This window comes from Acanthochromis polyacanthus, chromosome 9 (genome assembly GCF_021347895.1).
Source record: "Acanthochromis polyacanthus isolate Apoly-LR-REF ecotype Palm Island chromosome 9, KAUST_Apoly_ChrSc, whole genome shotgun sequence".
Classification (NCBI taxonomy): Eukaryota; Metazoa; Chordata; class Actinopteri; family Pomacentridae; genus Acanthochromis; species Acanthochromis polyacanthus.
This window is the reverse complement of record NC_067121.1, coordinates 10522709-10536533: the sequence shown is the minus strand read 5'-3', so window position 1 is coordinate 10536533 and position 13825 is coordinate 10522709. Positions and strand designations below refer to the sequence as shown.

The 13825-nt window shown below is 40.3% G+C and overlaps 1 protein-coding gene across 4 annotated transcripts in view; it reads left to right on the top strand.

Moving 5' to 3' along the window:
- The window catches only part of LOC110964854 (zinc finger E-box-binding homeobox 1-like), a 95963-nt gene extending 84530 nt beyond the window's left edge, over positions 1 to 11433 (top strand). For 3 of the 4 annotated variants that reach the window (XM_051952996.1, XM_051952998.1, XM_022213691.2), the window contains exons 6-8: positions 2739 to 4555; positions 5877 to 6057; positions 7947 to 11433. In XM_051952996.1, the coding sequence (XP_051808956.1) occupies positions 2739 to 4555; positions 5877 to 6057; positions 7947 to 8662 (2714 nt within the window). In that variant the 3' untranslated portion in view covers positions 8663 to 11433. The remainder of the gene's footprint in view (positions 1 to 2738; positions 4556 to 5876; positions 6058 to 7946) is intronic. The other variant, XM_051952997.1, reaches the window with a different exon arrangement.
- Positions 11434 to 13825: the final 2392 nt, after the last annotated feature.

Genomic DNA, 13825 nt, shown 5'->3' with positions numbered 1-13825 from the left:
TCGTTTGTTTGTGCGATTTAAACCTAGCTTTTACTTTGAAAGGTAAATCGTCACACCGCTCTTCCGGTCACATGAGGGCTGCACCACACAGCAGGTTTTAAATAGTCAGGCTTTTTTCTACAAACTGGAAACATTTTTTGGAAGATCTAAAACCCAGTGAGTGATCGTTAGCATCATGAAAGTAGTTCTTTACTTTATTTATCTACCAAGTCTGTGAGCGTTCACGTGAAAGGGGGTGTGTACCGTGTCATGTGACTGTACTTCCGCACTAAATGGACCAATGATCTTCCGCCTTCTTCAGTCAACAGGTTGTTTCAAGGAGAGCAGCGAGGAATGTAAACATTTACAACGGTAAAAGAACGAACGAAAGAAAAACATTCTACTGCAAATAATGCTAGCAAAAAACGGCGTCGCAATAATGTATTTATTTTATCGATTAATTCAGTCGCTTATTTCTGAGGTAATCAATGAAAATGCGGACTTTGCAGCAAGTCAGGACCAAACGTAAAAACGTTTATACGCGATTTCTGCATGAACACATGTGGCAACGCGATGCAAGCCACTTGAAATACTGTAACTGCACGACGTTATTCCGTGTTTAATAGGTTTGCAGATATAATATATTCTCTACAGAATCGCCAGGAAACGCTGTTGTTGAAGGAAAACGATTCTTCCAGCCGATTTAATATAACTTGCAGCAAAGACTGCCGCTCATCTTTAAAGCTTCAATTCTATCAAACATGCACACCAGCTAGCGTAGCATTACAGTAAACGCAGCAAAGTCTAAGATTTCTTATGTTAATATACATATAGTGTTTTATTGGAGTTAAAGAGCTGCATGTTGTCATTTGTTGCAGGAATAAGTCATTAGGTCAAGCTAATGTTTAGGCTTCACACAGATGCAGAGTCTTGCATGCAAACTAATATCTTCTTTCCCTAATGTGGCTCCACAATCCTCTAAAAATCTCACATGATCAGAACTAAACAGAGCCACACATGGAGAGGACACTCAGACGTCCTGCTTCGGTCTCTTTTTGTAGTCTACCACATGGGTTCATGTCTGACCACATGGTGAAAGCACAACAAAGGGGCACACACACACTTCAGTTCTCTATTCTGTGCTGTGGGTTTACACTGTTAAAATAATAGTAAATAAGGTATTTTGCTTGTATCTGCTGGTCTAATGCTGCAAAGACTGAATGCTGCCATCCTGTACTATGCAAAACTCCAAAATCCTTCAATTTAACTATTGATATGGTAATAGTTATTGATTTAATTAGTCATCAGAATGTCAGATTGATTATTTAGAGTAGTTTATGAGACTGATTATTGAGACTGATCTTGAAAATGGTACTCCAATAACCAACAAGTGATTTATGGAGATTATTTTATAGCATAGTTGCACCTACAGTAGTGTAAGTTCATATTTATTTTACCACTCAGTGCAGCTGCTTATTTCTAATGTAACAGCTGCACATTGAAGGAATGAAACTGTAACCTTCATATATTCATATAGCAAGTTCATCAAGATCTGACACTGTTTAATAAAGGATATGTGGAAATTACTTCAGTTTTTGGCCAAATAAAAGTGAAATCAATGCTGTCCTCTGTGATAAATGTACAAAGACTAATCAATGTAAAAATCTGTGGTCAGTATGCTGCAGTACCAGCAGAACAATTCAGAACCAAACATAAAAGCAAACTAATGCATTTTCTGCATCACCAACTGAATGCATCTGTGACACATAGAGTTGGTCATACTGTAACTACACAGCTACCTCCTTTAGCTCCTTCTGTATCGCTTATATAGAATATGGTCAGTCAAAGAGTTGGTGAAATTGTGACAGTTTCTATAGCTGATTTAAGTCTTTAAGTCTGAACAGAACCTCCTCTAGAGCAGGTTAACTGTGCAGGATTAGTTACTATGGTGATATAACAGGTTAAAAGACAGACATCTTTGTGACACTGAAACTGGCATTAGGCTCATTATAACTGCAGACTCATTAACCTTGCTTTGTAGTACAGCCCTCATCTAAGTTTTCTGTATTCGCTGTTTTTGACAAATAATTTTTATCGTATCTGCACGTTCATCAAAAGATTTTAACGTGTTTTTTCATTAGTTTTGGCTTGAAAATAGTAGTTAATTTATTTAGCTCTTTTAGCGATGTTCCATCAAGGTTCCAAAGGGCATTTTTAGCCTTTTGTTCTGGGTCAGAAACCACATGCTGGCAAAAATTTAGTAGAAAATATCACAAACAAAACTATATCTTTCAAAATTATTGGCAGTGTGGGAGTCAGAATACCAGTTATAACAATAAAAATATTAAATAATAGTTCAAAAAATGATTTACTATGTAACCTTGCACACACATTCTCAAGCAAATAATTTGTACATTCCTATGCATGGGCAATATTTCAGTTACTTTTTGCATCTTATTGTCTCTTGATTATACTTGCTGCTAATTTGACTTTTAACATTTGTTTCTTCTTTGTCTTGTGACAATATCCACTGACTTACAACACCGTTTGAAGTCCATATGTTACTGTTTACTGTTGTGCAGTAAAGCACCAACTCAAATGAAAACCTACTTATCAAGAAAACAGTTTCTGATTCTGAAATATTGTTGAGGGTTGGTAGTGAGGCGTATCAAAACATATGAAAGAGCTTTGTTTTTCCTTTTAATCCCCTGACATTTGCCTTGAAGATTTTAACTCTTTTCTCTTTGTGACCCTTTTAGGTGAGAAACCATACGAATGCTCCAACTGCAAGAAGCGATTCTCCCACTCAGGCTCCTACAGCTCCCACATCAGTAGCAAAAAGTGTGTGGGTGTTGCACCTCCTAATGGTGCTGCTCGAACGTCGATTAAATCCCCCCCACCAATGACACAGTCCAGGCCTGTTGTAATTGCTCCAGCTCGCATGATTCTCAAAGAGAAGACGGAAAGCAAACCTCTGCAGGAGCAGCTGCCTGTTACCCAGATCAAATCAGAACCTGTGGAATACGAATGCAAACCAGTGATGGCGGCACCAGCGACGTCAGCTGGTAGTAACGGAGTGGTGAACGGAGGGGCGACACAGCCGGCGGTGGTTCCCACTGCAACCCTTCCTCAGGGTGTAGCTATGGTCGTGCCAACAGTCGGACTGATGTCGCCCATCAGTATCAATCTTAATGACTTGCAAAATGTGCTGAAGGTGGCAATGGACGGAAACGTGCTCAGGCAGGTGCTGGGTTCGGCCAACGGGGTGGTGACGCAGGGGAAGCAGGGGATTGTAGTCCAGCAGCCTCAGCAGCAGATCATCAGTCTCCCGGCTTTTGTGGATCACGACGGAACCACGAAGATCATCGTCAACTACAGCATCAGCCCCGCAGCCGCCACCACTGCCACTACCCAGCCTACTGCGCTAACCGTCAAAAATAACCCTCCTCCCCTTCCTGCTATCACGACCTCAGCTTCTGTAGCGACTATCCCAACCCAAACAGACAAACCCCAAACTCCAGAGGTGACTGACCTCACAGTTGTCAAGGCGGAGCCAGAATCTGTTTCCATCACGGACTTGGAGACAGACGCAGCCACACAGACAGAAAAGGCAACTGTTCCAACTTCAGAGTCAGCTCAGATGCCAAAACCCAACAGCAACAGTACGTGTTTACTATGTGACGACTGTCCCGACAACCTGGAGGCACTACACCTCCTACAGCATCGCAAAGCAGCCAACGGTGAGGCCGTCGATTCGGCCGCTTTGGACCCTTCGTTCGCTGCTCTGCTGAGCGAGGCGGGAGTGACACTGGAGGAGCCGCCTGTGGACGACCTCCTTTCGCTCCTCAAGACCTACTTCGCCTCCAACGCCAACCCCAGCGAGGAGGAGCTGACAAAGATCTCAGAGTCTGTCAGTATTCCAGTGGACGTGGTGAGGAAGTGGTTTGTCAAGATGAAGTCTGGGAAAAATTTGAGCAAATGTCACAGTGAAGCTACAGAAATTTCAAAAAAGACTGAAACCGCAAATTCCAGCTCAGAGGACACTTTGAATCAGAATGAAGACGAAGATGAAGACGTCATCCAGGAAGCATCCAACAATGCCTCGTCAGAGTCTGGCAGTGCCTCCCCGTCGGACTCCACATCGCTTAGCTTGAACAATGGGGACCTCGTCATCGTTAAAAGCGAGCCCGAAGACCCAGAGGCCATCGACTCCCAGGCAGAGCCCCTGGACCTTTCTCTCCCTAAACATATCGCAGCAGCATTGGAAAAGAAAACGACGACGCCTCCCGCCAAGCAGCAAGATCAGCCTCTGAACCTGACCTGCTTGAGGAAGGAGCAGCTGGATGGTCGAACCATCTATGTCACCACGCCTCAGACCGGAAGATCTGTTAACATCGTCACTGCCACACAGCTGCCCACCTTGGTGGCCATTGCTGGTCAGGGCACCATGGGCTGCCTCAGTGCCATCAATACCACAACAAAGCGCACCATCCTCATCCCCCAGCTCACCTATACGTACGCCACTACGGCCAACAGCGCCACTGGAACCAAGACTGTCGTGCTCAACGGCCACAAGGTTGGTAGCGTTAAACATCATGTGGAATTATGACTTACTTATCACTATTTCTGTGCAGTATTACCTCTGTGGGCATTTATGAGGTCGAGAAAGCTACTCAAGATGGTATATGGATCGTGAGGCTGCCGCTTTTCATATTTTATTATAACTTAACCCTTTTAACCCCAAGCATTCCCTGGGTCTTTCTTTGCTTCAGTCACATTTTTATTTACACTTGGCAAATTTTTTACCTCAGTATAAGTACGTCCTGCACCTCAGTGGACACAGCACAACCATGACTAGAAGTAGAGAGAATTCAATACAATCTCTTGTGCAGTAAGACACAATTATAATGCCATAAACTACAAAAAACATAGTTGAATTTTTTTGAGAGAAACTAAAATTTTCAATATTTTTCCTGATTTTTCTGATGTCTAGAGATTAATAACAATACCTGGTATTTGCTATGGATTTGCTGTATTTGCCACATTCAATACTTTAGGTTTTGTCAGATAAATTAGGTCACAACTTTTTTGCCATTTGGCCCAGTGTTTACCTTACTAGTTCATCAATTAACCTTATGCAACCACTAGGATTTTGCAGTAAACATTAAGCATCAGTGGTCCTTCACTTCAACAGTTACTAGATTATTAATTGTTAACATGGTCAGTTAAGGAAATAGTTTAAACTTTGCATCCCTTGTTCAAGCAGTGATAAAAACAGAGTTTCCTTCAAAACAGCTTAATAACACCTCTTTTTCATAAAACAGCTCAAATATGCCTAGATAGGATGATAAGATGATGACAGATTTGCTTAAACATGATAACTTGGATTCCAGAAAGAAGCTATATATCTATGAACTGGCTTATGAAAACCATCTGCATGTTGGGCTGCAACAAGGATTACATCAGTAGATGAGAGTTGGAACTTTTCTCTGATATCTGGAAGTCATGTATTCAAGCTCAAGGGATAAATATCCTCTAGTATTTGGCAGTGCACTTTTACATTACTGTGTATGTTTAAACTCCAGGCTTGACTTCCTTGCCTAAAACCTTAAACCCAAATGAATCACTTTTTAATCAGTTTGCCTCATTCTCATTGAATTATGTACTTTTACACCTGAACATGTTCTCTACTTTGTTAATGCTGACTGTTTATGTGTCATTTTTACAGATATTTCACTTCAGAATTAGATGTTCACATTAGCATCATCTGTCTACACCTCTCAGACATTACTGGAGACACAGTACTGGAGACGTGGTCCTTGCGACGCAGATTTTTAGTAGACATGTCAGTAAATAATCTGACCACAATGAGAAATGTGTTTCTCCTCTCTTGACAGCAGGAGAAGCGTTTGGAGAGCAGCTCTGACGGCGTTTCAACAGTTGAGGAGCAGAATGATTCGGATTCGGTCGCGCTGATGAAGAAGCGGCGGCTGGAGCACGGCGTCTATCCCTGTGATCTCTGCTCCAAGGTCTTCCAGAAGGGCAGTTCTCTGCTCAGGCACAAATATGAACACACAGGTAAGGATTTTCGGTTTTAAAATGATGCCTTATTCTCATTTTGCGCTGCTTTAACATTGATGCACTTATCTGTTATCCCAAGATAGAATAATATATATATGCCTGGTTAATCGAGCAGGATTTGTTTTCCTTTTTTTCCCCCTGAGCTGTCCAAAAGTAGTTCTAGTTTCCAAAGCTGTGATTTCACGTATGACATCATCTCTCAATAAATATGCTGTACTCTAACTTTTACAGCACACCTGGCTTGTAAATGTGCCGCTTTGGAAACATTTGACATCAGTATTCACAGAGACGTGACTCGTATGGTGAATCGAAACGGATATTTTCCCCGAAGCTCCAGCTAGTTTCGTGTTGGAATGTGGTTTTATTGCAGTCTGTTAGCGGTTATCTGTGCACGGCACTACTGTGCACAGGTGTGTGTTGGTTCAGCCATGACATCATCCACTTAAACAGAAACCAGCGGCGCTCTTGTAAAACATGAACTTCGTAAGTGAGAAACCTTCAGGGGATTACCTGCAGTACTCTAAAAGCACTTTAAAATGCATTTTCACAAACTGATCACATCCACACATCATGAGGGGCTTTGATGGACAGTGGTGTGTCAGCGTTTCTTGGTCAGGTGCTGGGATTTTAAAGTCAAAATTCACTTCAGCGCTCCTGCTTTAAACAGCTATGCATTACAGCTCCAGCTACTACCAAACTAATAGATTAATAAAGAAAATAATCAACAGATCAGTCTTTAAAAATGGTTAATAACTCCATTCTGTCTTGATCAAAGTTCAAGATTACGTCCTCAATGTCTTGTTCTTTCCACAACAAAAAGATATTCAGATGATTGTCATAAAGGAGTAAAGAAACCAGAAGATATTACATATTATGAAACTGGAAAAAGAAAATGTTTCCTTAAAAAATTACTTAGAGTTGCACATCTTTTTTAACACAATAATGACGGTATTACAGGATCTTTAGCTAACAGCAATCACTCCAGACCTTTTTGCTTGTGAACCCTTATCTCTTTTGACCTCTTATGAAAATTTCATAAGGTGATGAAACCTTGATGATAGCTATTTTTGTCAGAGTATAGCTCCAAATGTTAAACTTTCTAAAGGCAGCATTCAGAACCACTGGTTGTCGCTAGAGCGCTAAAGTAATAGGTATCAACAGATACTGGTTTCAGCATCACATTAGACAAAGAGAGACTCTTTTTGGAAACTTTTCCGCTTTTTTATAGAAAGAAGCAGACATTAAAGGGAAATCTGAAAAGGTAAACATAGTTTTGTCTTTTGACTTTCCTGTTATTGGAAGCCCTAACCTGTTTCAGGGAGTTTGTTTCTGTTACATATTTACTTATTGTGTGCTAATTATTTATTGAAACATAAATCCTGCACTTCTGTGGACACAGCATCACCATAACTAGGAGTAGAGAGAAGTCAGAAATGTCTTTTGAGCACAATAAAGTTGGAATGATATGTCATTGAAAAAAAAAAACGAACGAAAATCCAGTTTCTTTATTTAAAATATCTTGAAAAAGCTCTGAATTAACATTTCCTAAATGTTAACAGGAGTTACCAACACTAGAAAAAGTAAAGCGCAAAGTCAAGCACAAACTAAAGATGTTTTTTTTTTTTTTACATTTTTAATTTGTTTTTTACATACTTGTCTCCTTTCTTCTTTGTGTAAACACATCTTGCAGTTCAACCCAGTATAGTCAATAAGTTTCAGAGTTTTTATCATGTGACTGTTGGTCGGATCTGAATCACTAATGGCTTCATGGTTGCACTGAGGCGTGCAAAAACACTGAGGCGTCCTGTAAAACATTTAATGAACACTTCTTTATGGAGAGAAAGCCATTTATGTCAGTGCCTGACTCCTTTTTGCTTAATCTGCAGGAAAACGGCCCCACGAATGCAACGTTTGCAAGAAGGCCTTCAAACACAAACATCACCTGATCGAACACTCGAGGCTGCACTCCGGGGAGAAACCCTACCAGTGTGACAAGTGCGGGAAACGATTCTCTCATTCAGGTTCGTACTCCCAGCACATGAACCACCGCTACTCCTACTGCAAGAAGGACGGGCCCAACTCAGAGCCCCCTGGCTCCATCCTGGGGCCACCCAGGGTCCAGATGGAGCTTGGCAGCCCCGGTGCCGGACCACAGTCTGACAGCCGGACCACAACGCCACCCTCCCAACTGGACTCAGACGAGAGGGAGAGTGAAGAAGAGGAGGACGATGACGACGAGGCCATGTGCATGGACGACATCCGGGTGGTGCAGGTGGACGACGGCGAGTGCGAGATATACGAGGGGAACTTTGATGACGATGACGAGGACGGAGAGGAGCTGGTGGAGGAAGAAGTAGAAGAAGAAGAGACTGAAGGAGAGAAGCCTGAGGAGCAGTTTGTTTGTGATGTCGTTGAAGTCGAGCTGGGGGACGGTCACATGGAAATGGACAACGAGACGGAGGAAAGAACCGACGAAAAGGAGGAATTGGCAAGTGTAGATGCGGAGGAAATGGCAGACTGTGAAGCGAATACGGACAAAAGCATCAGGGAGGAGTCGAACGGCACCGAACCAACAGAGGAAGAGGTGACAAACGCCAAATAAAGGAAGGTTTCCTCGGGACAGTTCGAATGTGTCGGTCGGTGAAGTTATTTTAGACAAAACCGCATCTTGCCATCAGAAGAAAAGTCACGGCAGTTGCCTGATCTTATAACGGTCCACTACTGTGTAAAAAAAACCCAGGTGTGCCTGAACTTGGAAAAAGAAAAAGAAAACACAAAAAACAGTGACTTTTTATTTGTGAAAAAGAAATATCAGTGTTTAAAATTGTTTATAGAAGTACAGATTTTAAAGTAGAACTCACCCGTCAACTTGTTAGACTTGTTACTGAGACATCCCAGGTTGTTTTTCTTTATTTTCATTCAGTCAGTGTTACTAATCTTGTGCTTGTTTGAAAACCTTTTAACCTGTAAAGATGAAAAAGATTTCTATACCTTTTTATTGCCAATGAATTTTCCTAAATCAGTATTTTATTGAGTTCTACGAACAAAAAACCTCTGCACTACAGTAATCCTGGTTTACCTATGGATACATGCCTCATGCATCGTATGCCCTTCAGTGTTATATATGTACACTAGCTAGCGAGATGTCGTTTGTGTCAGTGTTAGTCTTTGCTAGCTAGCATTACTTTTTGTTTTTCAGTTCGACTGTTAGCCTTAAGGAAAACAAAGTATTCTTGGGGAGGGTTGTGGGTGGGATGGGGAGTCAGGGGATGAGAATGCGGCTTCTGTACGCCATAACCAAATTTGTCCTATCAGGGAAGGTAGAGTCAGAACCTCAAAGCCAGCATCAGGCGCCTTTGTTTCGTCCGCCTAGCGAGGCCTGAGTGGGCTGAGTTTCCAGGTGAAGTTTCAAAAGCAGACTTCCCTCTCGGCTCCGTTGCAGTTTCGAAACACCGGCGCCTATTCTTACCAAGCTTCTCCTTCTTTTTTTGGTTGACTTTTTAAGTTCTAAGTCCGTGTTTCAGTATTATTAGCTTGTATTTGAAGTCATACTGTATGTGAAGGATCGGGGCTGTTTCCTGCTCCACCCCAATGCCTCCAGCCTTATGCAAGACCTGTGTGCTGTTAAAAGTGCCATTGAACAGTGTTATTATTTCTTCTTCTTCACATATGTAGCCAGTATTATGTCCCTTTTGTTACTTACACAAGACCCATGTTTACTAATGTTTGTTGACTTGCACAGAACAGCAAATTTGTCACAACTATATAAGGATACTTCCTGTGAAATTAATTAAAACATTTGAGGCCTTTTTTTAAAGTATTAGGAGCCACATGAAAGATGACTAACAGTATTTGGGCTTAAACTAATGAACATATAAAGTATCAAATAACCTGCTGACTGTATAATGTGTATTAATCAAATTATTGTCTGCAAAAGACAGAAAGTAGTGTGTTATATTTCAGCAGAGCCTATTGTTGGGTCAACGCATGTCTTGTTTTATCAGCCAAAAACCCACAAATGTTCCGTTTTCAGTGATAAATAACAGAGAAAAGCTGAAAATCTTTACATAGGAGAAACTAGAAGCAGAGAGTGTTTTAGCATTTTTAGCAAGTTTTGCATATTTGTGTTCCAGCTACCTAGATTTAAATATTTGCTGTTGAGAAATACTGTTTAGTTGTGGCTCAACAGCATCTTCTAACTGTAGTAAAGTTTTGAAGCGACAAAAACTGTGTGAAAACCTTCAGACTCCAGACTGAGCTTTCCTGTGGATTTAAAAAATGCCTTGTGACCTTGAGATAATCCATTTTCAGACAAACTCTGTCATAAATCTAAAGTTTATCAAATGTTTACATCCCTGAACGTGCAGGGAGCGATTTAACTCTAGCTTGACGTTGCGCCCCAGCAGGTTGGCTCAGGAAGAAACAAAACAAAATCCAGATCAATTTAATGTAAAATAAAAAGTCAGAAAAACTCAATTTCAGTCACACTTGTGCACTTGTTTTCAGATAGTAAAAGAAATTGTGGCAAATTAAGTCCCGCACTTCAGGTAACAAGCGTTGGTGAATGTGGTCTCTCTCAGTTGAAGAGTTTTGAGTTGGTTTTACCGAACAGTGTTTATTAGTATTAGTCTGTTTTATTTTTTTTTTTTTGTTTTTAATGTGTGTCCTCCGTATTTTTTTGTCAACAATGGCAGTATTAGAACCCTTTTCACAGATAAAAAAAATATACCTGTTTAGTTTTTAGAAGACTTTTTTATATTTATGTGTCTTATTTTTATATTTTCTTTTATGGTTATTTATTACACATTGTAGTGTACATTACTGTAGTTTGAATTGATACAATAATATATTTTAGTATGAAAAATAATCTCAAGACAAACAAAAAATCCCAAAATGTGGTTCTGGGAGATGGAGTTTGTTTTAACAAAAAAGAAAAAAAAAGAAAAAGTGATAAAACATGTATTCTGTAAACTTGACTTCTGTTTTAAGCTAAAAAAAGAAAAAGAAAAAGAAAAAAGACGGGAATGAAGTGAGAAATAGAAACTGTTACATGTGCATCCGCTCTTTGCGTCGTTATAAAGCTACTGAATTCTAAAACTCTGTGATTTTTAAAGCATGAGTCGTCGCCGTTTTAATGAAGGATCTTGTTATGAAGACGTTACTCCTCCCATTTTATTTTGAAGCCAAATTTCACATCGTCCCGTTACCCAGTTTTCTGTTCTGTGCCAACTTGTTCCATTGTACTGTTGAAGGTTTGCATAATGTTTGTCCCCCAACACGCCCCTTTGTAAATCCACTGTCTTTTTGTATTGTTTTTATTTTAGGTTTGCTCCATTTTTATGACTCCCCATCACAATAAAATGTAAGACAGCAGCTCTGAGTGACCTGATTTTTACTTTTTAACTTCTTGTTTTGTCTGTATACAAGAATAAAAAGTGTTTTTGCATGTCGGTTTGGCAGATTTCACCTGCAGTCAGTCTGTTTGGTCTGATTTAAAGGACTGAAACGTGCCTGTAAAAGCACAAAATTTCCTCAGAAGGCTTCGTTTGATGTTTTCTTCCTTCCATGTTTAGATTCTCTGGTAAAAAACTAAACAAAGAGGGACAGATCTTAGAAAACAGCAAAGAGATGGCAACTCTTAAATACAGTATTGTCTTTAATATCCTATTCAATCAGGTCATTTCGATATTAATTAACTGTGTTGTCTTCTCAGGTAAATTTGCAATTTCAACCATATTTTACTGTTGTAAATTACTTTGGGTTAATATTTGTTGTTTTAATTTGCTCTGTAGATATGGTGTACCAAACAGAAATAATGAAACCAAAATTCCAGGTGAATACATCCACATATGCGGTATACCAAACAGCAGCATGTTCCTCTAACCAAATAAAAAGAACCCAGCAGGTCTTCTCTTCACTGACTTAAATACCCTGGGCCTATTAGGCACGTACCACATGAGAGGTAAACACAGCGTACAGGTGAAGACCCAGCTGGAACAGCCTGGCATCGCAGCTGCAGACCATGTGCTCCAACAAATGAAACCAACACATCACAACATATACCAAAATAAAAGCTTTATGAAATTAAAGGATGTGTTGGTTTCATTCCAATTCACTATTTAACTGACCTCTGGTGACGGCAGTCAGTCGCTGCAGTACCTAAGTGAAAAATGCCTCTTAAAGTGTCAAATGCTAACACTAAAAATATACAGAGAATGAGGATATTAGAGTCCAATAAATTGCATTGCAATATGTGCAGGTGATGCAACAAAACACATCATGTGACCTACTCAGTTTCAGGCTTTAATACTGTCTAAGATACAAGAAGTAGAACCGGAAAATCAAACTGAGCAAGGGAATTTGTACAGGACACTGCTTGGTTTTGCAACTTACATCAATATGAAAAAGTACCACCAGGTGGTGCTAGAAGACCATCCAACTCCTTCAGCGTCTTCAGAAACCTCTGATGTCTGCAGCCAGTCAGTCATAAATAATTGAGTTCTGAGCCATAATTATTAATTCCAGCCACAGTCCTCTGAGTGGTGAGAAGAATGCGAGGCTCTATCCGAGTATAAATCCATGAAATCTGAATTATTTTTTTTCTCCCATGGGCAAATGAAAGATTATCTGCATGGCTGCTTTCACTGTGCAAACGTTATTATGTGCAATTAGAGTAAAAATCAATGATATGATAGAGCGGTGGGGGTTCGGAGGAGACAAAGCAGCCAGCAGAGTTTTAGCCGAGCTGGCAAAGATTACCTGGAAAAAAGAAGAAAATCTGATGGCTGAGAACATTTTAAAAAGATTCCAAGGAAAGAAATGAGTCACTTTTTCCATCTCTGAGAGTCTCCTCAGGTGATTAGAAGGAATGGAAGCAGGTTTTTTATGAGAGAAAATCAGGTAATAATGAACACATTCACCTACAGCAAAATAAAAGAACATTTTTTGCAGTTTAAATGGACTTTATGTGAAGATTCAGATGCACCTGATGTTTGGTTTCACTGTGAGCTGCTGCTGTGACCATGATGAGGCAAAAGAAAAGACAGAAAAACAACTTCAGTATTTAAACTCACTGTTCTTTTTGTAAATAGGATGGAGTGACACAAAACACAACAGGTGATTTATGATACAACAGTGAGAGAAATTACAACAAACAGAAGATGAATGTTGCAGGTGTGTAGACATTTATGCTTAGACCTTCAAGATTTTTTGTGGTTCTTTTTGGCTGTTTTGTGGTCGTTTGGGCTTCATCTTATTACTCTGGATCTTCTGTGGTGCTTTTAGATCTCATTGCTGTCCTTTTGTGTCTCCAGTGCCAGTTCAGGATGTTTTTGTTGTAATTTTGCTTTGTGTCTGGTCATTTTGGATCTCTTTGTTGTTACTATCTTTTGTTGTTGTGTTGCACCATTTGCAATAGTTGAATCATCTTTTGTAATTGTCTGGTGTTTCTTTGTGGTCATTTCAAGTTTCTTGGTTGTTTTCCATTGTGTGCTTTGGATCACTTGTTGTTTGGCGTCACTTGTGGTCGTTTTTGATGCCTGTGTTGCTGTTTTGTGAGCTGTGTTGCCTTTCTTGTGATATTTTGGGATCTTTTTGCAGTTATTTTGCTTCCCTTGTGGTTATTTTGGATCTCTTTGTTGTTTTAGATTCATCCATCCATCCATTCTCTACACACCGCTTTATCCTCACTAGGGTCATGGGGGGTGCTGGAGCCTAACCCAGCTGACTCGGGCGAAGGCAGGGACACCCTGGACAGGTCGCCAGT